The sequence below is a fragment of the Schistocerca gregaria genome, chromosome 6 (assembly GCF_023897955.1).
Source record: "Schistocerca gregaria isolate iqSchGreg1 chromosome 6, iqSchGreg1.2, whole genome shotgun sequence".
Taxonomy (NCBI): Eukaryota; Metazoa; Arthropoda; class Insecta; order Orthoptera; family Acrididae; genus Schistocerca; species Schistocerca gregaria.
Window position 1 is genome coordinate 417,686,936 of NC_064925.1, and position 25,255 is coordinate 417,712,190.

A 25,255-nucleotide genomic window follows, 5' to 3' on the forward strand; every position below is an offset into this window, starting at 1 on the left:
CCACAGCATACTACTACAGGAGCCTAAACAGACTAGCCAAGACCATCAATGAAGTGGAACATTTTATATCCAAAGGTGCTCCTGTTGGACTGAAATTAGCAATTATCATAAAATTTATGCAACTCAGACTGTGGAATTAAAAGGATAATTTTAATATTACACAGCTCTCTCCTCAATAAATTCGTCAGCAAACAGTGGAACAAAATATGAAAGCTTACAACAATGCTGCAAATTCAGCTACCTGAAAAATATCTGTAAACAATCATTTGCTTACCTTATCTTCACGTGACATGGTTGTAGCACCTGAAGCCCCAGCATCTCTAGGTTGCATTTCCAGTAGAGTGCGGAAAAGGTTTTCTGAAGTGGTTGTCAAAAACCCAATTTCAGCATTTGGATGCAGACCATATAGATATGGAGATTCAGATGGCAAATACTTATCAATGTAGTTGTGATAACCCTATAAAATACAATTTCTTCATCACTAACAACTACAAGCAATACGCCAGTTTAAAGTGCTGTTAAGCATACCATCTTGTGACAATAAATGCCTGATTTTTTTGTATTTCAAAATAGTGTCTGTAATAGGAATATTTGTGTTTTCAGAATGTCGCTTTTCCATTAAAATGCAATCTTGTACTGTTCTTTTGCATGATGTGTAATATATCAGAAATTGCACATTGCACACGAAATCGGAAGCTTAAATTTTTAGTGATCCACCCTGGTTACTGATTTCATTTATCTGCACAGTGTTTCAACAGCTAAACTCCATCAGGCATCAAAATATTGGGCAGGATGATGAAACTATCACCCAAATTGGACATCTAGAAAAACATGTTCGATATGTCACACTTTAAAACTGCAGAAATCACACAAGTGCAATAATTTTGCATTATGTTATAGAGACTGACATCTACAGTAGCCCCAGCAATGTGCTGGAAACAAAAATGATGTAGCTATGCCTTTCAGGAAAAAAATATTAATGTATATATTAAGCATATGAATTTTGCCCAGCTGCAACTAAAAGCAGTCACCAACAACTAACTTGTTTCTACTATGCATTGAAAAGACAATTCATGCAAGCAAATTATGATGCCACATAATTCTTGATGACGTGACTGGATGTATAACAGTGCGACAACAGAAAGAAAGCTGGTAGTCTGAGTGCCAATTTGCTGCGTTGCCCAGTGCAGCTATAGGTGTATATGGGTGAACACAAGAATGCTGGTAAGCCTACTACTCAAGCTGCAGCAGCGCCATTACAATTGAATGACAAGTGTGTACTGTTAGCTCTGTAGTGCTTCTCACACAATTTTTCAGAAACTATAGCTTTATATATCAGTTTCACAGTGGAGAGCCCATTATCTTGTCAATGGCCACACTTATTGTGGTATTCTCATTTAAATAAGACACTGCTCAAAATTTGACAAAGTTTGCAATATAAAATTTGGGTCACTACAATTTTGTGTTAGATGCATATTTACCACGATATGCTGCTGTGAATGAAATTTAGCTAAGATATTGAATCTTTTTAGAGTTGGGAGGAGGTCTCTATCTGACTCTAATCTTGGGAAAATAAAGTTCATGTAGCACCAATACTTCTGACTGTACATGCTCAAGATTGAAATATTCATGACATACCTCATATCCCAATAAACTGTTCAACACATCAGTATGAGATTTTGGCAGGTGATATCACACAAACAGGGGAGTATTTTTTATGTACAGTGATATAGCAGAAGCTATGGTTCTTATTTTTTTTTTTCAATACAGTACTGTAATTCTTGTAAGAGTCTTAGATGGTTATTGAAAAGTGATTTTACTAATAGGAAAATAAATGCAAAATTTCTTATCTTATTTTACAACAAACAGACACAGTGAGGTTATCTGTAATGTACTGACCACCATGCAGTGTACTGTTTCAAGATTCTGTCGCAATAGTTATAGCTAGGTGAGTGTGCAATTTATACTGCGTTTTGGCAAAAAAAAAAAAAAAAAAAAAAAAAAAAAAAAAAAAAAAAAAAAAAAAGAGGCAAAAGTTAAACCTATCAGCAAAGCAAAATTAAAACTGTCAGCAAAGCAAAATTAAACCTGCCAGCAAGAGAAATGTAGCCCTTCCTCATACATGCTGGAGCTTCTTCATATGAGAAATGGTTACAATTGAGACAAAAATAAATTTCCAATTCCGTTGCAGCTTTTGTGGAATCCTGTAACCCACCAAATTTTTAATAGCAAGTGACTGGAATGGAAACTTACCAAAGGATTTTCTCCTTGTTCTACATTTGAGAAATACAAAAATAATTTGCAGCAAATAGGGTACCATGTTCCTGTTCCTATGCCCATTCAGAGTGAAGTGGCAAACTTTTCCACCATAATTATCTTTTGATTTGTTGGAGATAGATTACATATATTTATAATCTATTTTAACCTTAATAAGCCTGCAGCTCATGATATAGTTGCTAGTGTTGCTGCCTCTGGATCACAGGGTCTCAGGTTCGATTCGCGCCCAGGCTGGGGGTTTTGTCTGCCAGGGACTGGGTGTTTGTGTTGTCATTGAATGTGTAAATTTGCGACTTTGTACAGGCGGTGATGACTGTGCAGTTGAGTGCCCCACAAATTGAACAACATCATCATCAACCTTAATGAGCAGTCTCAAGTAGTTCATAAAGTAATGAAAAAATGCAATTTTTAAGTGTCTACTCACCTGATTTGCCTTCGGTTCCTCATTTAATAAAACAATGTTGATGAGGTTTAAGGCGCAGAAAGAAATCATTTGCTAAGTTTCAGTACCACCTGTTCCATACTAAAAAGGTACTGGGCTACAAGATCACTCTGAAACTGGAACTAAAGGAATTACTCACTATGGCCTGACTTGTTAGCCCTTTCTCTTAATAGAAAAATGGTGGATTTTGGCTGAAAAAGTTTAACACCCCAAATGAAAATAAATTGCCAGTCCTGTTGCAGATGCAGAGGAATCCTGTAATGCAGTGTGTATTTTATAATTACCAGCTAGGACTGAAACTTACTGAAGGATTTTCTTTTTACACCTCAGTTATATTTCATATGTGAAAATGTGCAGCAAATACCATATGACCTATCCATTCCTATCCTTGTGCAGAGGGAGGAACTGAATCTCTTACTGCAAATATTTTTTGATTCATCGACTTACTGACTTTGACAAATAGTTGGCAAGGTTCTGCAAGTTGTCAATGCATTCGCAGCTTCAGAGTTATAAAAGAATTTTACAGGGTCTGTTCTTCCCTGGAGCAAAAATGTAGTATGTTCTATTAGATATAATTAATTTTGTACCTCTGTATCTCTGGATAAGAATATTACAAAAACATGATATTCATTACTTTATGAACTGCTTGAAGCTATTCATTAATGTTAAAATAGATTATAAATAAATATATATGTTTAACACATTAAAAGATAGTTATGATGGAGAAGTTCACCGCTTCACTCTATATGGGGATAGGAACAGAAAAATGGTACACCATTTTCTGCAAATTATTTTCATATTTCACAGGTGAACAATGGGAGAAAATCCTCTGGTCAGTTCCCATTTCTGTCATTCACAATTAAAAATATGGAGGTTTACAGGATTCCACCAAAACTGCAACAGATTTGGCAATTTATTTTTGTCTTTATTTTTAACCATTTCTTATACAAAGAATATTCATTGGTTATGAGAAATGGCTACATTTCTCTTGTTGACAGGTTTAATTTTTCTTTTTTTCCCCCAAAACACAGTATAAATCGCACATATTCACCTTGCAATAGCTATTGTGACAGAATCTTAAAACAGAATGTCTTATTAAACAAGAACTAGGTGATCAGGGCAGTCAATACTTTATGGAAAACCTCATTTTCATACTAACAGAATCTCTTTTTAATAACAGCTGTCAAACACTCTTAAAAATTTACAGTACTGGATTGTAAACTAACATAAAAACCGTAGCTTCTGCAACATCACCATAGATAAGAAAGTACTGCAAGTTAACCATATAAAAAAGTATTCTCCTGGTTGTGTGGTATCAGTTGCCAAAGTCTTGTGCTGAAATCTCAAACAGTTTATGAGATATGATGTATGTTATGAATATTTCAATCCCAAGCACATGTAGTGAGAAGTGTATGTGCTACAGAAATTCAATTTTCTTGAGATTGGAGACAGACAGAGACCTCCTCCAAAGTCTAAAGAAAAATTCAAAATCTTAGCTAAATTTCACTCACAATGACATACTGTGTAATATGCACCAAATGCAAAATCATAACGACCCATGTTTTTCATTGCAATTTTTTTTTTTGAAGTTTGCACAGTGTCTTTCTTCAATGAGAAAGATTGCAGGGTGTGCAACTCAATTCTGTCAGTGCAGTCCATCGACAGTGTCTGGCTCACTGACAGTGCAGGTCTGCACCTGTTGGCACTTTCACCCGTCTGCCATTATGTATTGCTTCAGTATATAACAAGGGGATATTTTCTGCACTGGCTCAAGTCACCTTGTGCTGTTCTGTCTTGCACAGGTAGCCCACTTTCTTTCTGTGTGGATTCATACAGGGGTAAAAAAAAAAAAAAAAAAAAAAAAAAAAAAAAAAAAAAAAAAAAAAAGGCAGAAAGTACAGTCAGGAAATTATTTTAATAGTACCCCATGTCACTCATTGTACAATATGAAAATGTATGTTTACAGCATTCTTACGAAAAGAACTGTATTTATGTTTGCATAAACCACAGTCCCTTTTCAAATATTGTTAACATTAACTTATCAAAAGTGATAAAGGCATTGTAAAGATTCAGTACAATGAGGTGACAAAATAATATAAACACTGTAGCATAAAAACATAATTTGAGAATCTTATTTCCTGGATTACTTATTTCACTTTGAATTTCACTGTACTGCTTGTTTTGTGACCACACCCATCTGGTACATGGGATATGAGAGATGGTGAAATAGGCTTAGACTTCAAGAAGAATGTATAAATCCCAACACAAAAGAAATCAATGGCTGATAGTTATGAACATTGCACAACCCTAAGTTTCATACATTGTGGTTACAAAATATTAATACGATTTATGTGCACAAAAATGGAATTACTGGTAGAATCTGACTAATGGAAAATCAATTTTGGTTTCAGAAAACATCTTGGCAATAATTTATTTTAGAACATAGACTGATGAAGAACAAGCCTACAGTTGTAGCACTTATAGGCCTTACAAAAAAGCTTCTGACAATGTTGACTAGAATACACTCATGCAATTCTAAATTTCTCATAATAAAACACATTGAGAAAATTGTTACCTACAACTGGTACATATATCTGCCTGCAAATTATAAGATAAGGACATGGAATTGAGTCAGTTGTTGCGAATGGAGCAAAGTTGTAGCCTGCCCACAGTGTTATTCGATCTGTACATTGGGCAAGCACTAAGGCAAACCTGGGAGAATTTTATAATAAGGAATTAAAGATTAGAGAGAAGAAACAAAAATATTCAGGCTCAGCATATTGGAAATCTGTCAGATATGGCAAATGACAGAGAAAGTCAGCTGAATGAAATGGACAGTGTATTGAAAAGAGGTTATAAGATGAACATCAAAAAATGTAAAACAAGGAAAATGAAATGTACCAATCTGAGAGTACTGCGTTAGAAAATGAGACACTAACAAGTTATGCTACTTGAGTGAGCATCAAAATAACTGATAATGGCCACAGTAAAGAGCATATAAAATGTGTACTGGCAGAGATAAAAAAAAATGTTTGCCTGGAGTGATTTAGAGAAATTGTGGCAAACCTATATCAGCATGGCCATATGGGGATTTGAACCACTGTTCTCCTGAATGCAAATCCAGTGTGATAAACACAGTGCCAAAGTAATAAATAATTACTGTATCAAACTGAAGGGAAAAGAGCTTTATGGTACAACTTGAATAAAACAAAGAATAGATTAATGGATACCCCCAAGGCATCAAGGAACAGTTAATTTGGGAAGAGAGTGATGTTTGTTATGAGAAATTTACAGTGGATGCACTTGCATGGAGAACTGCATGAAATCAGTCTTTGTACTCAATACCCAGTGACGGTTTGAGAATATTTTTTTTGCACAAGTGACGTATTGTATGGTGCTCTACCCCACACTTTCATTTCTGTCAGTTTTCACTACTAATTATGACGCACATTCATATACAAATTCTGTTTTTGGGCACCTCTGGTATCCCTCTTATCTTAGTACCCCAAGTGATCACTTATGTCACTCAGGTTACACAACGCTTTACACGTTTCAATGCAATATTTTCTTGCTTTAACAATGTCAGTTCTGCTTTCAGAGCAGTTCTGTGCTGGGACACCTCTTGTTCCTGATTTTCATAAATGACCTGCCAAACTGAACACTAGCTAATGCTGTATTGTATGTGGACAATATAAGTCTTTCTATTAAAGCTCAAAATGAGACTGACTTGCAACACAAAGTAGAAATAACTAAAGAAGGAGCAGGAAAATGGTTTAGATCTAACTGTTTATTTGTAAATGAGAAAAAAACAGTATGGATGAATTTCGGCCATGTATCGAATAAAGTGAAGCCCAATATAGTTTTGAAACTTGGTGAAAGAAGATTTTACAAACTTCAAACACAAAATTTTTAGGTATGTGGTTAGATGAGCATCTGAAGTGGGATAAACATACTGAAATGCTCAATAAACTGCTGCAGTGAAAAAACAGTAATATGTGCTGATTATGCTCTTATGCATAGTCTATTGCAGTATGGTGTCTTATTTTGGGGTAATTCAAGTCTGGCAAACCGGTCATTCATTATTCAAAAACGAGCATTAAGAATAATGAAAGGGGGTTGCACCAAGAGAGCCCTGCGGGGAAATTTTCAAACAATTTCAAATAATGGCACTTCCATCTTTATATATCTATGAAAGTATCTGCTTCTTCAAATCTCACCCCCAATTTTATTCTTTAAATAGTGATTGTGATGACTACCCAACAAGACACAGATATGATTTCCACAGAGAAACACACAAAACAGCCCAATATCACAAAAGTGCAATATATCACCCCAAAATCGTTTTTAGTGCTTTTCCCTTAAGCATCAAACAGATAGAAAAGTTTTAAATTTTTAAAAATGAGCTTAAAAAATGTTATTAAGAGAATGTTTTTACAGTGTTACAAAGTACATGGATTTTCAGAACATAGTGACACAGTGGTGAATGATAATGATAATTCATGTTTGAACAAATGTATGCAAATAGTCTGCCTGTACACACTATAATTAATTAATTACTGTTTCTTCTGTTATTCTCTACTAGAGTGGTCAATGATAATGATAAGTCATATCTGAAAAACAAATGTATGAAAAAGTATGCACTATAAATAATTAATTATTGTTTGTTTTGTTATTATGTACTATACTCTGCATGATATATATATTTATGTATATTTTACCACCATAGGTCTATGTTATTAATTTACTCTATAATTACAAACTCATGGTGTGGGTTCCTGTTGTCATGTCCTAGTTCATGAACCACGGGCAACGTATGAATGGCCAAGTAAGTGGTCCTGACAGTCAGGATATCAGTTACATTGGAATAAGGCTGGGCATCTTGGACATATTCTGAGTCGTGGTCACCTTTGTGCTCAGACGGCAAAGACTACCAAATCCACCAGTTAGTTCCTCAACCGTTCGGGGTAAAACCCAATGGGGCCCGGGGCAAGTAAGGCTAGCAACCTGCTTCCCTGGTACTTTAAATATGATGCTGGCAACAATCAGAGCAAAATGCCTCGGACCTTTGGAAGTGATGGAGTCCCACCTCTAATTGACAAACCAGGGACTCCTAAGATACGACTTGGCAAACGAATGGTAACGAGGTGGGGAGCTATTAATATCAATGGGGGCTACTCTGGAAAGAAGGTAGAGTTGGCAGAGGCTGCAAGTAAGATGGGGTTGGACGTTTTAGCAGTTAGTGACATTCGGGTACGGAGTGAGAAAGAAGAGGAAGTGGGAGAATACAAGGTTTACCTGTCAGGAGTCAAAGCAGGAATAGCACAATGGGGTGTAGGGCTTTACATCAGGAAAGAAATGGAATCCAGCGTAGTTGCAATAAGGTACGTACATGAAAAACTGATGTGGATAGATTTGACAGTGTTTAACAAGAAAATTAGGATTGTGTCAGTATATTCGCATTGTGAAGGGACAGATCAAGATAAGATGGATAGTTTTTATGACGCACTCAGTGACGTAGTTTTTGGAGTAAAGGACAAGGACAGTGTTCTGCTCATGGGTGATTTTAATGCCAGGATTGGAAATCGAACAGAAGGGTATGAAAAGGTTATGGGTAAATTTGGAGAGGATATGGAGGCCAACAGGAACGGAAAACCACTCTTGGATTTCTGTGGCAGTATGGGCTTAGTAATCACAAACTTCTTTTTTTAAACATAAGAACATTCACCGGTATACTTGGGAAGGCAGGGGAACCAGATCTGTCATTGACTATATAATAACAGATCAGGAATTCAGAAAGGCTGTAACGGACACACATGTATTCAGGGGATTCTTTGATGACACTGATCGTTATTTAATCTGCAGTGAAATTGGGGTTGTGAGCAGGAGGTCAGGTCCATATGTAGGAGGATAAGAGTGGAGAAATTTCAGGATAAGGAAATCAGGCTCAAGTACATAACAGCAATCTCAGAAAGGTACCAGTTAGTTGAATGTAGTCAATTACAGTCATTGGAAAAGGAATGGACAAGGTACAGGGACACAGTACTAGAAGTGGCTAAAGAAATGTCTTGGAACAGTAGTGTGTAAAGGTAGGATGAAGCAAACAGCTTGGTGGAATGACACAGTCAAGACAGCCTGTAAAAGGAAAAAGATGGCATATCAAAAATGGCTACATACTAGAACTCAGGTAGACAGAGAAAGTTATGTTGAAGAAAGAAACAAAGCCAAACAGATAATTGCAGCATCCAAAAGAAATCTTGGGAAGACTTTGGAAGCAGCTTGGAGACTATGGGTCAAGCTGCTGTAAAATCAGTCTGGAGTGTAATTAGCAGTCTTCGAAAGGGAGGTAAGAAGGAAATGACAAGTATTATGGACAGGACAGGAAAACTGCTGGTGAATAGAGTTGCTCAATGTAGGTGAAAATACGATCAGTAATGTTTCAGATTTCGATGTACAATGAGATAGGAATGATGATGAAAATAGGATCACATTTGAGGAAGTGGAGAAAGTGGTCAATACGTTGCAGTGCAATAAAGCTGCTGGGGTGGCTGAAATTAAGTCAGACCTCATCAAATACAGTGGAATGTCAGGTCTCAAATGGATACACAGGATAATTGAAATGGCGTGGGAGTCGGGGCAGGTTCCATCAGACTGGATGAAAGCAGTAATCACACCAATCTTTAAACATGGAAACAGAAAAGATTGTAACAACTACAGAGGTATCTCTTTAATCAGCATTGTGGGTAAAATCTTCTCAGGTATTGTTGAAAGGAAAGTTCGAGTATTAGTTGAGGACAAATTAGATGAAAATCAGTGTGGGTTTAGGCCTGTTAGAGGTTGTCAGGACTAGATCTTTAGCTTACGGCAAATAATGGAGAAGTGTTACAAGTGGAACAGTGAATTGTATCTATGCTTTATAGATCTAGAAAAGGCATATGACTGGGTTCCTAGAAGGAAGTTATTGTCTGTTCTATGAGATTATGGAATAGGAGGCAGACTTTTGCAAGCAATTAAAGGTCTTTACATAGACATTCAGGCAGAAGTTAGAGTTGACGGTAAATTGAGTTCATGGTTCAGAGTAGTTTCAGGAGTAAGACAAGGCTGCAACCTGTCTCCACTGTTGTTCATATTATTTATGGATCATATGTTGAAAACAATAAACTGGCTGGGTGAGATTAAGATATGTGAACACAGAATAAGCAGTCACGCATATGCGGTTGACTTAGTTGTGGTGGCAGATTCGATTGAAAGTTTGCAAAGTAATATTTCAGAGCTAGATCAGAAATGTAAGGACTATGGTATGAAGATTAACATGTCCAAAATGAAGGTAATGGCAGTGGGAAAGAGATATAAACGGATTGAGTGCCAAATAGGAGGAACAAAGTTAGAACAGCTGGACAGCTATGATCTACTCTCTTCTGCAAGAAGGAAGTCAGTACCAAGACTAAGTTATCTGTGCACCGTTCAATCTTTTAACCAACTTTGTTGTATGGGAGCGAAAGCTGGGTGGATTCAGGTTACCTTATCAGTAAGGATGAGCTTATGGATATGAAAGTACCTAGGATGATTGCAGGTACTAGTAGATGGGAACAATGGCAGGAGGATGTCCACAATGAGGAAATCAAAGAAAAACTGGGAATGAACTCTGTAGATGTAGCAGTCAGGGCTAACAGGCTTAGATGGTGGGGGCATGTTACACGGATGGGAGGAGCAAGGTTACCCAAGAGACTGATGGGTTCAGCAGTAGAGGGTAGGAGGAGGTGGAGCAGACCAAGGAGAAGGTACCTGGATTCGGTTAAGAATGATTTTGAAGTAATAGGCTGAACATCAGAAGAGGCATCAATGTTAGCACAGAACAGGGGATCATGGAGGAATTTTATAAGGGGGACTTCGCTCCAGACTGGACGCTGAAAGGCATAATCAGTCTTAAATGATGATGATGATGATGATTACAAACTCATATAATGTAACATGACAACTCCTATATCATTGTATATGATAAAATGGGTGCTCAATAAAAGAATGAATGAATGAATCAATGTCACTTTGAAGAACACGAATAATTTCGTCATTCGTCTTTACAGCGGACGTTAATCACGCATTTTCGTCAGTCATATAGTCAAAGCATGTCCACTGAATATCGTCATTTATTAATTTCAGACACACATTTGCACACTTCTTGTGTAATCAAAAGTTGCAGTTAATGCACCGAATTCCTTTGACTACACGTTTTTTACACTTTCTGCACGAAGAACCATTTAAGTTCAACTGATTTTGGAGCATCCTATCACCATACAATCCTACCGGTGACATCTTGCCCTTTTTCTACTAGTGCTCATAGCTCTTAAGATGCACTTCTTAGGGCCCATATTTACTTGACACTTTTGTTGTTTTGGTCTGTAATTCCTCCTCCAAAAATATGGAAAGCAAGTGATTTGTTTCACAGTAATGAAGATGAGGACATGCCCGTAGCTCTTAATGTATGCATTTTAGAGCCTACGTTTACTTGGCTTTTTTGTAAATTATCACTCCTGTCATATCTCTGAATATTGATCATTCTTCCTGGGACTCATTCTATATCCATCACATCCATGTATGTGTAATATAAGCTGACACAAATTTAGTGTGAGACTGTTTGTTGATGAGTGTAGCTTACTGATTTGGTTTAAAAATTGAGACGCATACTGATCATCAGAACACAAAAATTGTTTTTTAATAAATATGAAGGAATTGAAAATTATGTGTTGCAGTGTAGTATATGTTCTTTAATGAATGTCATTCTAACCCATTAATAGCAGGAGAGTGAGTCAAGACTACAGATTATGAGACAACCAAAGGCAAATCACCAAATCAGGTAAGTTACAAGCTCCACAGCAAATACCACTAGATCTCTTTTATCATGGACCCAGTGGATATGTTGCTTATGGCTTATTACAGAGAATGCCATACCATGAGTGGGCACTCAACAACATGGAATACCAGTGACTGCAAATCAGACAAGAGTATATATGGCTGTAATACTATTAGAAGCTGTCAGATTGAGTGTGGTAGCTTAGATGCTAAGCACAGAAGCTTCTTATGGGATTCATCCCATAAGCACCTGCAGTTATCATTAACCATTCATGGTGGGTTGTGCTTATTACCCTTAGTTGTTATTAATATTTTTGTTGCTACTAGGGGAAGAGTTAGTAGTACACATTGTTTGCAATTTCAGCTACTGGTATTCAAAATTCAAACTTTAATTATAAGACAATAAAGCATCGAGGTTACTAAGGCACTGGGCTTCCTTCTCCCCTTTTTTTTGTGGGTGGTGGTGTAGGAGAAGGGTTCACATCTGCATATGGCCATGCAGATTTAGGTTTTCTATGGTTTTCTCATATTGATGAATATGAATGTCAGGATGGTTCCTCTGAAAAGGACATAGCCCATTGCTTTCCCCATCCTAGCCCTATTCACATACACTCCTGGAAATTGAAATAAGAACACCGTGAATTCATTGTCCCAGGAAGGGGAAACTTTATTGACACATTCCTGGGGTCAGATACATCACATGATCACACTGACAGAACCACAGGCACATAGACACAGGCAACAGAGCATGCACAATGTCGGCACTAGTACAGTGTATATCCACCTTTCGCAGCAATGCAGGCTGCTATTCTCCCATGGAGACGATCGTAGAGATGCTGGATGTAGTCCTGTGGAACGGCTTGCCATGCCATTTCCACCTGGCCCTCAGTTGGACCAGCATTCATGCTGGACGTGCAGACCGCGTGAGACGACGCTTCATCCAGTCCCAAACATGCTCAATTGGGGACAGATCCGGAGATATTGCTGGCCCAGGTAGTTGAGTTACACCTTCTAGAGCACGTTGGGTGGCACGGGATACATGCGAACGTGCATTGTCCTGTTGGAACAGCAAGTTCCCTTGCTGGTCTAGGTATGGTAGAACGATGGGTTCGATGACGGTTTGGATGAACCGTGCACTATTCAGTGTCCCCTCGACGATCACCAGAGGTGTACGGCCAGTGTAGGAGATCGCTCCCCACACCATGATGCCGGGTGTTGGCCCTGTGTGCCTCGGTCGTATGCAGTCCTGATTGTGGCGCTCATCTGCACGGCGCTAAACACGCATACCACCATCATTGGCACCAAGGCAGAAGCGACTCTCACCGCTGAAGACGACACGTCTCCATTCGTCCCTCCATTCACGCCTGTCGCGACACCACTGGAGGCGGGCTGCACGATGTTGGGGCATGAGCGGAAGATGGCCTAATGGTGTGCGGGACCGTAGCCCAGCTTCATGGAGACGGTTGTGAATGGTCCTCGCCGATACCCCAGGAGCAACAGTGTCCCTAATTTGCTGGGAAGTGGCTGTGCGGTCCCCTGCGGCACTGCGTAGGATCCTACGGTCCTGGCGTGCATCCGTGCGTCGCTGCGGTCCGGTCCCAGGTCGACGGGCATGTGCACCTTCCGCCGACCACTGGCGACAACATCGATGTACTGTGGAGACCTCACGCCCCACGTGTTGAGCAATTCGGCGGTATGTCCACCCGGCCTCCCGCATGCCCACTATACACCCTCGCTCAAAGTCTGTCAACTGCACATACGGTTCACGTCCACGCTGTCGCGGCATGCTACCAGTGTTAAAGACTGCGATGGAGCTCCGTATGCCACGGCAAACTGGCTGACACTGACGACGGCGGTGCACAAATGCTGCACAGCTAGCGCCATTCGATGGCCAACACCGCGGTTCCTGGTGTGTCCGCTGTGCCGTGCATGTGATCATTGCTTGTACAGCCCTCTCACAGTGTCCGGAGCAAGTATGGTGGGTCTGACACACCGGTGTCAATGTGTTCTTTTTTCCATTTCCAGGAGTGTATATGGTCCGTCCATAATGATCCCATCAACAATGCAATGTTAAATTCTGATCCCATTTTGGGCCTCTTCTTAGTGAGATTCCCCTTTTTTTGAAGACTGGTACATTCATTGCATTGTACACTCAGATGCCAAGTGAAAGATTCCATATGGAGAAAACGCACAAGCTGTGGTTGCCTTATTATCTGTCATTTCCCTACATTGTCCTTTGTTACATTTGGAAAGCTGGTAAGCCACATTGGCTCCTCAGAAAGTTCAATTGTTAAGGGAATGGTCTGCAAAAGTCAAGGTTCAGTTCAGTGTATGGAAGATTGATTCTGAAATTTTTTTATACCGGTACTTTGGAGATTTTATGACACTTCAGTAGTATAGGTGTCTAAACCATTTGATAGCTTTAAACTGAATAACTTACTTATGAAAACTGATTTTCATCTTAAAAACGACACTGCGCTATCCATTTTTAAGCAGCTGCACATACGTTGCTGATTATAGTGGGCACAATGACTGATGTAGAAATTGGCTTAATATAGATCTTAGACATTTGCAAAAATTCCATTCACTATCCCAAGCAGAAAAGAGGAATGATCAAAGCACTGGTGGACTGGGCTAAAAGAACCTTGAATCATGGTAATTAGAGGACAAGTTCAATCATTTAAGAACTGCTTTCAGAAGAAACGGTGATTCTGACAAAAAGATAAATTGGGCTTTACACCCTGAAAGGTCTGGAGGTTTTATGAAAAAGACCCACCTAATGAGAAAGTCTTCCTCCTATTCTTGAAAACAGTCACAGATTGCATCAGCAGAGTACTAAGAAGAGACAGTACTGATGCAGAGTTTAAACCACCAACAAAGTTGCATATATATTTGAAAAATGCAAAGAACCAATGCCTGCTGCTTGGCATGGCAAAAGTAAATGAAATTCTTTGCACATATTGTCATGTGTGCACAGGAACTACCAAAAGATGCATGAAGAACCAACTTCATAAACCCAAGAGCAATTGTTATCTGAGAAATGCTGATTAATCAGTGGTATCAGAACATGCACAGGAGCCAGGGAACCGCTAAATTCATTTCTCCAATAATGTGGGTTTATAAAGATTGAATCATTACTATCCTAGGATGTACACAGGTACCACAAAAATCCATAAGCACAAAACAACTTCAACAGAAAAAATAAGGACTGAAGTTAGAAAAGATGTGAAACTTGGCGTTAAAGCAAATAGTGGCATCTTATCCTCACTACAAGCTTCACAGCACACACCAGCATGTCACCATAGTCTTAGGCAGAGAACTGATGAGGTCACAACCAAGTCATTGTGTGGATATGTAAAAACAATATCGTTCTCTGAGCTGTTTTAAGTTTGAAACTGCTATTGGAATCTATGTTGTCTCTGATAATACCTCCAGTAACGGAAAATAAAACACTGGGCAGAGAAATATGCTTTGGATCACATCCTAATGTTCATAAAACAAAACACTTTGTATGATGATATAAGAACTTGTAATGACCATCTGCATACGGATGACAGGTAACATCTCACAATATTTCCTTTAAGTGTTTCCTGGTAATTCCTCTGAATTGAATTGAATTTTTTAATATTATGTTTATTGCCTTACCACAACTTTCTGAAGCTGGGGGAAAAATATCTTATAAGTTTTAGAGTGTTGAAACAAAGAATGGGAGGAAACATTTTCAAACTTACTCCACATATATTGAAGTTTCTAAATTGCACCCTCCAAGAAACGAGCTGCTCGGGGGAACAAAATGGTAAGCACCAAAATCACAGTTTCGAGATACAGCGCATCTAAAGTTTCAATTGATCTGCAAATCTGAATAATTTTTTTTTGAGCAGTCCTTTTGTTCTGTAGTGATTCTAACATCTATCTTCTACTATACAGACATAAATGGAACTCAGAACTGACTAAAATAAATGAAATATACAAAAATTATTACATTACCATACACCGTTAACAACACATAGTGATAGAACATTACATATTAAATTTTACAGTAAGTCTTCAACACTTTACTGAAACTGCAAAATCATTCATCACTCTCATTACTAACTTCTTTTTCATCCAAAACTGTTGGCTTTAGTGACAGGATAAATCCAAGGTGGACAGGAGGTATGTAATTTAGGAGCCACAGGACGTCAGCAACTTTCTTCTTTTCAATGAGCCTTTGCCCATTTTATTTAAGTCGAAGCATAGGAACTGGTCCTTGCCTTCCACATTCCTTAAGCTTATTTCATGCCAAATGTCATGACAAAATGTCTCGCTGATGAATAAAGATGATGGATATTCGGAGGTCACCTTCCACCTACATACTTTCCTTAGGTTGATATCTCGACTATTAACTGTCTTCTTTCTGAAGACAAACGCTTCTTTAGAGTATCGTATTTGATAGAAATCCTCTCTTTTCATATTATATACAAGCAGTGGATTCTTCTTAGCCGACTTCTTGATGATCTCGCACCACTGATCTGGACTGTACACATCTTGTCGGCGAACGTAATTTTCAATTGTCGCGAAATTTCTATCGGACGGTAACATTGTGCTCACGTGGAAGTGGTGTTCAATCACAAAAAATCTACCAGTTGAAATTAGATATTTCCGAAACAGTACCATGTTCCAGTTCTTATTTTGGCCACAGCAGCACCTTTTCCGAGACGACCTCTTTGTCTGTTCCTGAATGGTTTCTGCAGGAGCGATACACTGTTTGTTGTTTTGGGCAATATGATCTGATTCGCTATTAACCTGCATAACAACGAAAACTACTATTACTGTTACCATTATTATTATTATTATTATTATTATTATTACATGTAACAATATAAATGAGAAATGCGCATTCACACACCACTTAGCCAAAAAAACGTAGCCATTCTAAAATAACCTCAGAATTAACGTACTTCAGGAACATAATGGTATGTATATGCACTTACCATTATGTTCGTGAAACGTACAAAAGACAGTGTATATTTACAAAAGAACATACCTCTGAGTCATCTGAATCATTAGGAATGTATTCTAGATCCCTCTCGAAGATATTAGTATCATTAGAAGTATATTTCTCATCTTCTGCCATGTTCACTGTTTCCATAATCTCGGAGATGTTTTTACTTGCCACCATTCTCTCTGTCACTTACCATTATGTTTCCAGACAGTGGCGCTTACCATTAAGTTCGGCCCTGACATCTGTTGAGTAAATTTGGAACTACTACTAAGTTTACTGCATTGTGCATCCCACAGGTGGTGTCATTAGCCATCTACCGCAAAATACATGGCGATGGCACCTACCATTGTGTTTCCCTGAGCAGCTCAAACATTAGAAAGAAATGTGTACCACCACACTGATATTTCTATCAAATGCTTGAGGGCATACAAAAATCTCTAGTATTCTTTGGAGATGCTGAATAAGTAAAATGCCACGGTTACTCTGAGTTATATTTTCTGGGAATTTATGCAAATGTGTTTAAACTGAACCTTTTAAATAACACCACTGGATGTGCTGCATAAAAAGAAGATATCTGTTAAACTCAAACAATCCCACCACAATTTTAACTGATTATTAAGAATACTTCCATATTTATGTTAAAATCGGATATTATGAATTATTGTGTGTGAAAGCAAGACTGTATACACAAGTCTTAAGTGATTAATTATGAAATTCTAGAGGTTAATTCAACCCCCAAAAATGTTGACTCCAAATCTGAAGTGGAACTCTATAACTAGGATGTGATTTAGTACTATACTCCCACGTTACAAAACCAATATAAAAATATTAAATGCTACCAATGATTAAGAAAACTGAACAATAAATAATATTAAAAATGTAACATGGTACACTTGTGAGAGTTGTGAAAATGAAGTTAAATAGCTGAAGAAAAAAAAAATTATTTTATATATGCTGAATTGTTGTTCAGCTCTACTCAGCTTAAAAAGATTTAATTTTTAATTTATTACAATTAAAAGTCACACAATATAATGCATGTACTTGTACCTGATAGTCAAGATTTGGTGGTGCTTTGAATCCCGGTGCAAGAAACAAGTCTCCATCCAGCAGTTCAGGCTTCATATATTCATTGAGATATGTTCGACACAAATGGCGGTCCCAGTCATCTGTGATGTGTCCTCCATACATAATTTCACCAAACAGATAGCGCAAGTCTTCCCATGGGACCTTTGTACTATTTTCTAAGTAGTTGTATAGTACATTCACACTTATTGTTAAGTCACCTGTAATAGTATGAAGCAAAAAATACTGCCACACTCAGGTAACACAACAACTGAAAATTATGGCCTTGAGCACATATACGAAATTAAAAAAAAAAAAAAAAAAAAAAAAAAAAGAAAAAAAAAATATCATATTCCAGTTGCGTGGTGTATCAATTCCCTCCAACTTGTTCAGCGCCACTTTAATGTATCAGTGCTTTTCTGTACTTTAAATGTTGTGCTGTACTTTTTATGTCTTGTAATCAGAGGTAGCCAGTTAGAATTAGCCCCAGAAGGGGAAAATAAATGATGGTGTCAAACTCATAGTGCCAGACTGTGCCTACAGTGTGTTTCAAAGTGAGAGTGTAATGACTTTGTTGACTGTAATACTGCAATCAGTTGACGTATTAAACTAGACAGCCCTTGTGAGGCTATTCATGAAAGGCAGGCTGTGTGCTAGTGCCATGTTTCACTTTCTTCCTTGTCACTGTCATACAACACAAGCATGAGACTACAATGTTCACACATTCATTACAGTCAGCTACAGTCCACAGATGCACTTAATTCACAAGTTTCACATGCCGAAAGGAAAGGAGCCATTGTGTGGAAAGGAAGAAAAGCCTCAAGGTCTCACAGTCAACTGTAATATATTTATTCACTGGTATTTTCTTAATTATTCCTTCTGTTCAGGAACAGTTGCTCAGAAATTTGGACAGTGGTGATGTTTTAGATGTTCTAATTTTGATGGGTTGTTGTTCATATTCTTATGCAAGTGCCAAGCATTATGATGTTCTTTGAAAAATCATACTTTCAACAAATGTGTTCCATTTTTTCTATTTACTCTTTCTTACTACTTCCATTATCACTTTTCCTAGATCAACAGTTGTTTCATTAAGAAATTGAAATGTGCTGTAATAACTTCGATGTGGTGTAGTAACACACATGTACAAACTGTTGATAAACAAACCATCTCTAGTTACAAAACCTTTGTACCCCTTCCAGTCTTGTTTTTGAGAAAGTGGTTCGTGAAAGAAAATACTCATTTTTCTGCATGGACATTGTTTGCTATCTTTCTGACTGGCTTTCATACAGGATTCGGCTTATAGAAAGTCAAACAAAACCTAACAATTGAAGTCCTAGTGGAGCTAACAAGCCAGACACTATTCATTCATGTGAATGACTGTTCAGTGATCTGCCTACACAAAATACTGTGCAGGAATTACAACATATGATACGATAGCTTTCTCAGGTGATCTTGCCTTTGATAGGTTTGGATAAGGTCTGGTTAGACTCGAGTACGATGTGCATGGTGGGTGTATGAGTTAGGTATTACACATGGGTCATTCACAGCCATGTGACAAGTGGTTCGGAGTAGGTGTAGTGTAAGACTGGACTAGGACATTGTGTTGATTGGGTGGGGAGGGAAGGATTGCGAGTACACATTCCTCATTTCTAGGCACAATGACAAATAATTGTTAAAAATGTTTAGAAGATATTTTTGTTATTATTATTGTTATTATTGGCCACATTGATCCACTTGAGTCATCCCATGTCCAAGTTTTTTTAGAAGGTTGTACTTTTCTCTGGCAATCTGTGCAACACCGTTTCATTCTTTTGTATCATAATTCTCTCAATTTGTCTGGAATCTCTATGGCCCTTCTATGTGTCATTTCTGGTGAAAATTTGTGGTTCTTAAGAAGAGTACCACTCTTATTTTTGTTCTCTGCATCTGTTATCTAGGGTCCAGCTGCATTAAAGTCTTTCTGGACTTCTCAGATGCACTGTCTTCTTCCAAAGATTTATCATCACAATTTGTTGTATAATGCTGTTTCCTAGCATTCACTTTTTCATTATCCTGGTCGTTGGTTCAATCTCTCAATATAGGGTTTCTGTGGGGAAGATTCTCCAGACTCCTCTGGATTGACATTTTTTATTTATGAAAGTTCTCTTGATTCTTCTTTCAGTTTTGAGGAGCTGATCAGTTTTTTCATTTTTAATCTGAAAAACGGTTTTGCAAGTGCAAGTGGCTTCTGGGTGGGTTATTGTTTTATAGTGTTGGATCTTAATGTTTGTGATTTTTGTTCTGTTCTTCTTGTAAAGAAACTTCGCTGTGTGCATTTTCCTTGAATCTCTGCACTTTGTATATTCTGGTTACATCTTTTGACTTCTGAGCGTTTTGTGTGTGTGTGTGTGTGTGTGTGTGTGTGTGTGTGTGTGTGTGTGTGTGTCAAATAAAATCTGAGTCCACTGTGTTTGATGTATTAATTGTGAACCCAGAACTAATCAGATGTAACAGGTTATGGGCACAGAAATGCAAAACATATAATGTTTTGTGGAAAGTTAATATCAGATGGGTAACAATAATACACATATCAGAGAAGGAAGGTTGCCACTCACCATATAGCGCAGATGCTGAGTCATGAGAGGCACAACAAAAAGATTCACACAATTATAGCTTTCGGCCAGTAAGGCCTTTGTCAGCAGTACACACATATACATACACGCACTCACGCAAACACAACTCGCACACATGTCTGCAGTCTCAGAGAACTGAAATTACATTGCGAGCAGCAGCACCAGTGCATGATGGGAGTGGCAACTGTATGGTGGTAAGGAGGAGGCTTAGAAGGGGAGGGGGAGGGATAGTATGGTGTGAGTGGTGGACAGTGAAGTATTGCAGTTTAGACAGAGGACAGGAGAGAAGGTGGGGGGAGGGGGGGGGGAGGGTAAGTAGTGAAAAGGAGAGAAATTAAAAGAAATTAAAAGACTATGTGTGGCAATGAAATGAAAGCTGTGTAGTGCTGGAATGGGAACAAGTAGGAGGCTGGATGGGTGAGGACAGTGACTAACGAGGGATGAGGCCAGGAGGGTTACGGAAATGTAGGATGTATTGCAGGGAAAGTTCCCACCTGCGCAATTCAGAAAAGCTGGTGTTGGTGGGAAGGATCCATATGGCACAGGCTGTGTAGCAGTCTTTTAGATGAGGGGTATCATGTTTGGCAGCGTGTTCAGCTACAGGGTGGTTTACTTGCTTTTTGGCCACAGTTTGTCGGTGGCCGTTCATGCGGACAGACAGCTTGTTGGTTATCAATGTCTACATAGAATGCAGTACAGTGGTTGCAGCTTAGCTTGTAGACTACATGACTGGTTTCACAGGTAGCCCTGCCTTTGATGCGATACATAATGTTAGTGACCAGACTGGAGTAGGTGGTGGTAGGAGGATGTATGGGGCAGGCCTAACATCTAGGTCTATTACAGCAGTATGAGCCATGAGGTAATGAACTGGGAGCAGGGGTTCTGTAAGGATGGACAAGTATATTGTGTAGGTTCGTTGGATGGCACAATACCATGGTAGGAGGGGTGGGAAGGATAGTGGGTAGGACGTTTCTCATTTCAGGGCATGACGAGAGGTAATTGAAACCCTGGCGGAGAATGTAATTCAGTTGCTCCAGTCCCAGATGGTACTGAGTTATGAGAGGAATGCTAGTCTGTGGCCAGACTGTGGGACTTTGGGAGGTGGTGGGAGACTGGAAAGATAAGGCACAGGAGATTTGTTTTTGGTCAAGGATGGGAGGATAATTACGGCCAATGGAGGCATCCGTGGGACCCTCGGTATATTTAGAGAGGGACTGCTCGTTACTGCAGGTGTGACGACCACGGGTGGCTAGATTGTAGGGAAGGGACTTCTTGGTATGAAATGAGTGGCAGCTGTCGAAGTGGAGGTATTGCTGGTGATTAGTAGGTTTGATATGGATGGAGTTACTAACATAGCCATCTCTGAAGCGGAAATCAACATCTGGGAAGGTGGCTTGTTGGGTTGAGTAGGACCAGGTGAAGCAAATGTGGGAGAAGTTGATGAGGTTCTGGAGGAATGTGAATAATGTGTCCTCATCTTCAATCCAGATAGTAAAGATGTCATCAATGAATCTGAACAGGTGAGAGGTTTAGGATTCTGGGTTTTTAGGAAGGATTCCTCTAGATGGCCCATGAATAGGTTAGCATAGTATGGTGCCATGCGGGTGCCCATAGCCATACTGCGGATTTGCTTCAAAGGAGAAGTAATTGTGAGTGAGGATATAGTTGGTCATGAAAATTAGGAAGGAGGTTGTTGGTTTGGAATCAATATGGCGTCTGGAAAGGTAGTGTTCGATAGCAGTAATGCCATGGGCATTAGGAATGTTAGTGTACAGGGAGGTGGCTTCAATAGTGACGAGCAGGGCACTGTGTGGTAAAGGGAGAGGAACTGTGGAGAGTTGGTCGAGGAAATGGTTGGTATCTTTTATATAGGAGGATAGGTTCCGGGTAATAGGTAGAAGGTGTTGGTCTTTGAGAGCAGAGATCCTCTCAGTGGGGTCACAGTAACCGGCCACAATGGGCTGTCCTGGGTGGTTGGGTTTATGGACTTTAGGAAGTATGTAGAAGGTGGGAGCGTGGGGAGTGGTAGGGGTAAGCAGAGAGATGGGCTATGGGGAGAGGTTCTGGGATGGGCCTAAGGATTTGATTAGTGACTGGAGATCCTGTTGGATTGCTGGAATGAGATCACTGCGGCATGGTTTATAGGTGGAAGTACATGACAGCTGACGGAGTCCTTCTTCCACGTAATCCTCGAGGTTCAAAACTACAGTGGTGGAGACTTTGTCTGCAGGTAGGATTATAAGATCAGGACCAATTTTTAGATGGTGGACTGTGGTTCTTTCTGCGGATGTAAGGTTAGTATGCATGTTCAGGGATTTGAGGAATGATTCTGAGGCAAGGTTTGAGGATAAGAAGTTCTGGTAAGTCAACAGGGGGTGGTTTGGAGGCAGTGGGGGTGGATCACAGTTGGATGGAGGAGTGAACTGAGTTAGACAAGGTTCAATGTTGGTCTCTGGTTGAGTCTGACTGGTCGGGTTGGCGGCGGAAAAGTGTTTCCACTGTAGGGACTAGGGGAAGGAGAGAAGGTCTTTAACTAGTCCTGCGTGGTTGAATTTGGGTGTGGGGCAAAAGGTGAGGCCTTTGGAAAGGACTGATTTTTCTGTGGGACTAAGGCTTCTGGAGGAAAGGTTCATGACTGTGTTGCTGGTCTGTTTAGGTTTTGAGTTCTGTGAGGTGGTAGGAGGGGGTTTTGGAGGGTGGGGTAAGTGTAGTAGGTCTGCAAGACAATGTTTGTTAGCTATGAGCGGGTGTGGGGGAGATTTGGAGGTTGTTGTAGAAGTGGTGGACAGTGGTACACCTGGGCAGGAGTAGGAAGTGAACAGGATGATGAGCTTTTTGAGGTGGCTTTGTGTATGTTGCTCAAGTTCCTGCAGGGCAAGAGATCAATGTGTGTTATGGGTCCCAGGAATTTGGGATTGCATAGTAGGAGAATTTTGCGGATGGACAGAAGGGGATTGGGCTTGGTTGATATGGTTTTGCAGAACTATGCTGGTGAGGGCTACCTTTCCAGACATCCTATAGATTCCAAACCTTCCTAGTACCCATGATCAACTATATCCTCACAAACAATTACGTCTCCTTTGACGGCATTACCTACAAACAAATCCACAGTACAGCTATGGGCACCCGCATGGCACCATCTGATGCAAATCTATTCATAGGCCATCTACAGGAATCCTTCCTAAAAACCCAGAATCCTAAACCCATCACCAGGTTCAGATTCATTAATGACATCTTTGCTATCTGGATTGAAGGTGAGGACACCTTATTCACATTCCTCCAGAACCTCAGCAACTTCTCCCACATTTGCTTCACCTGGTCCTACTCAAGCCACCTTCCTAGATGTTGACCTCCGCCTCAGAGATGGCTACGTCAGTACCTCCGTCCATATCAAACCTACTAACCACCAGCAATACCTCCACTTCGACAGCTGCCACTCGTTTCATACCAAGAAGTCCCTTCCCTACAGCCTAGCCACCTGTGGGCGTCGCATCTGCAGTGATGGGCAGTCCCTCTCAAAATATACCAAGGGTCTCACTGAAGCCTTCATTGACCATAATTATCCTCCCATCTTTGGACAAAAACATATCTCCCGTGCCTTATCTTTCCAGTCTCCCACCACTTCCCAAAGTCCCACAGTTCGGCCACAGAGGAGCATTCCTCTCGTAACTCAGTACCATCTGGGACTGGAGCAACTGAATTACATTCTCTGACACAATTTTGATTACCTCTCATCATGCCCTGAAATGAGAAATGTCCTACCCACTATCCTTCCCACCCCTCATACAATGGTATTGTGCCATCCACCGAACCTACACAATATACTCGTCCACCCTTACACAACCCCTGCTCCTAATTCATTACCTCATGGCTCATACTGCTGCAACAGATCTAGATGCTAGGCCTGCCCCATACATCCTCCTACCACCACCTACTCCAGTCCGGTCACTAACATTATGTATCACATCAAAGGCAGGGCTACCTGTGAAACCAGTCATGTAATCTACAAGCTAAGCTGCAACCACTGTACTGCATTTTATGTAGGCATGACAACCAACAAGCTATCTGCATGAATGGCCACCGACAAACTGTGGCCAAAAAACAAGTGAACCACCCTGTAGCTGAACACGCTGCCAAACATGATATCCCTCATCTCAATGACTGCTTCACAACCTGTGCCATATGGATCCTTCCCACCAACACCAACTTTTCTGAATTGCGCAGGTGGGAACTTTCCCTGCAATACATCCTACATTCCCATAACCCTCCTGGTTTTTCAACCTTCATTAGTCACTGTCCTCACCCATCCAGCATCCTCCCTGTTCCCATTCCAGCACTACACAGCCGTAGTTTCACCACTACATTCCCATAACCCTCCTGGTTTCAACCTTCATTAGTCACTGTCCTCACCCATCCAGCATCCTCCCTGTTCCCATTCCAGCACTACACAGCCGTAGTTTCACCACTACACCCAGTCTTTTAATTTATTTTATTTTTATTTCTACCCTTTCCACTACTTAACCCCTCCCCCCTCTGCACCTTCTCCCCTACCCTCTGTCTAAACTGCAACACTCCACTGTTGCCACTCCCACCATACTATCCCTCCCCCTCCCCGCTCCAGCCTCCTCCTCAACACCACCCAGTCGCCACTCCCATCATGCACTGGTGCTGAATTATGTCAGTGCAGTGGTTATGAGAGGGAGATATAGAACACTGATTTGTAAACATGGATGTACATCTGCATAGCTACAGTGTGCTGACCTATTACATTGTACCAGCATTGCAGCTCGACTGGAGTAAGGGGTTATATATGGTTGAATGAGTAAGGGGAAAAAGGAGGCAGAAGGCAGGAGGAATGAGAGAAGGGAAGAGTGGCTAATGGTTATGAGGGCGATGTAGCAAGCACATGGGATAGGAATGTAGTGTTGTTGGGAATACTCTGGCACAGCCAGGATGAATTGCATGTTCTCCATGATGACATAGAGGTCAGAAACGAGACTGAATTAAGAAGGGGGCATGGACAACAATGTT

The 25,255-nt window shown here is 39.9% G+C and overlaps 1 protein-coding gene across 1 annotated transcript in view; it reads right to left on the minus strand.

Moving 5' to 3' along the window:
- Nucleotides 1-25,255, minus strand: part of LOC126277970 (dynein beta chain, ciliary-like) — a 694,172-nt gene that overhangs the window by 86,903 nt on the left and 582,014 nt on the right. The window contains exons 32-33 of the mRNA XM_049977623.1: nt 17,598-17,833; nt 275-457 (exon numbers count right to left, since the gene is read on the minus strand). Of these exons, the coding sequence (XP_049833580.1) occupies nt 275-457; nt 17,598-17,833 (419 nt within the window). The remainder of the gene's footprint in view (nt 1-274; nt 458-17,597; nt 17,834-25,255) is intronic.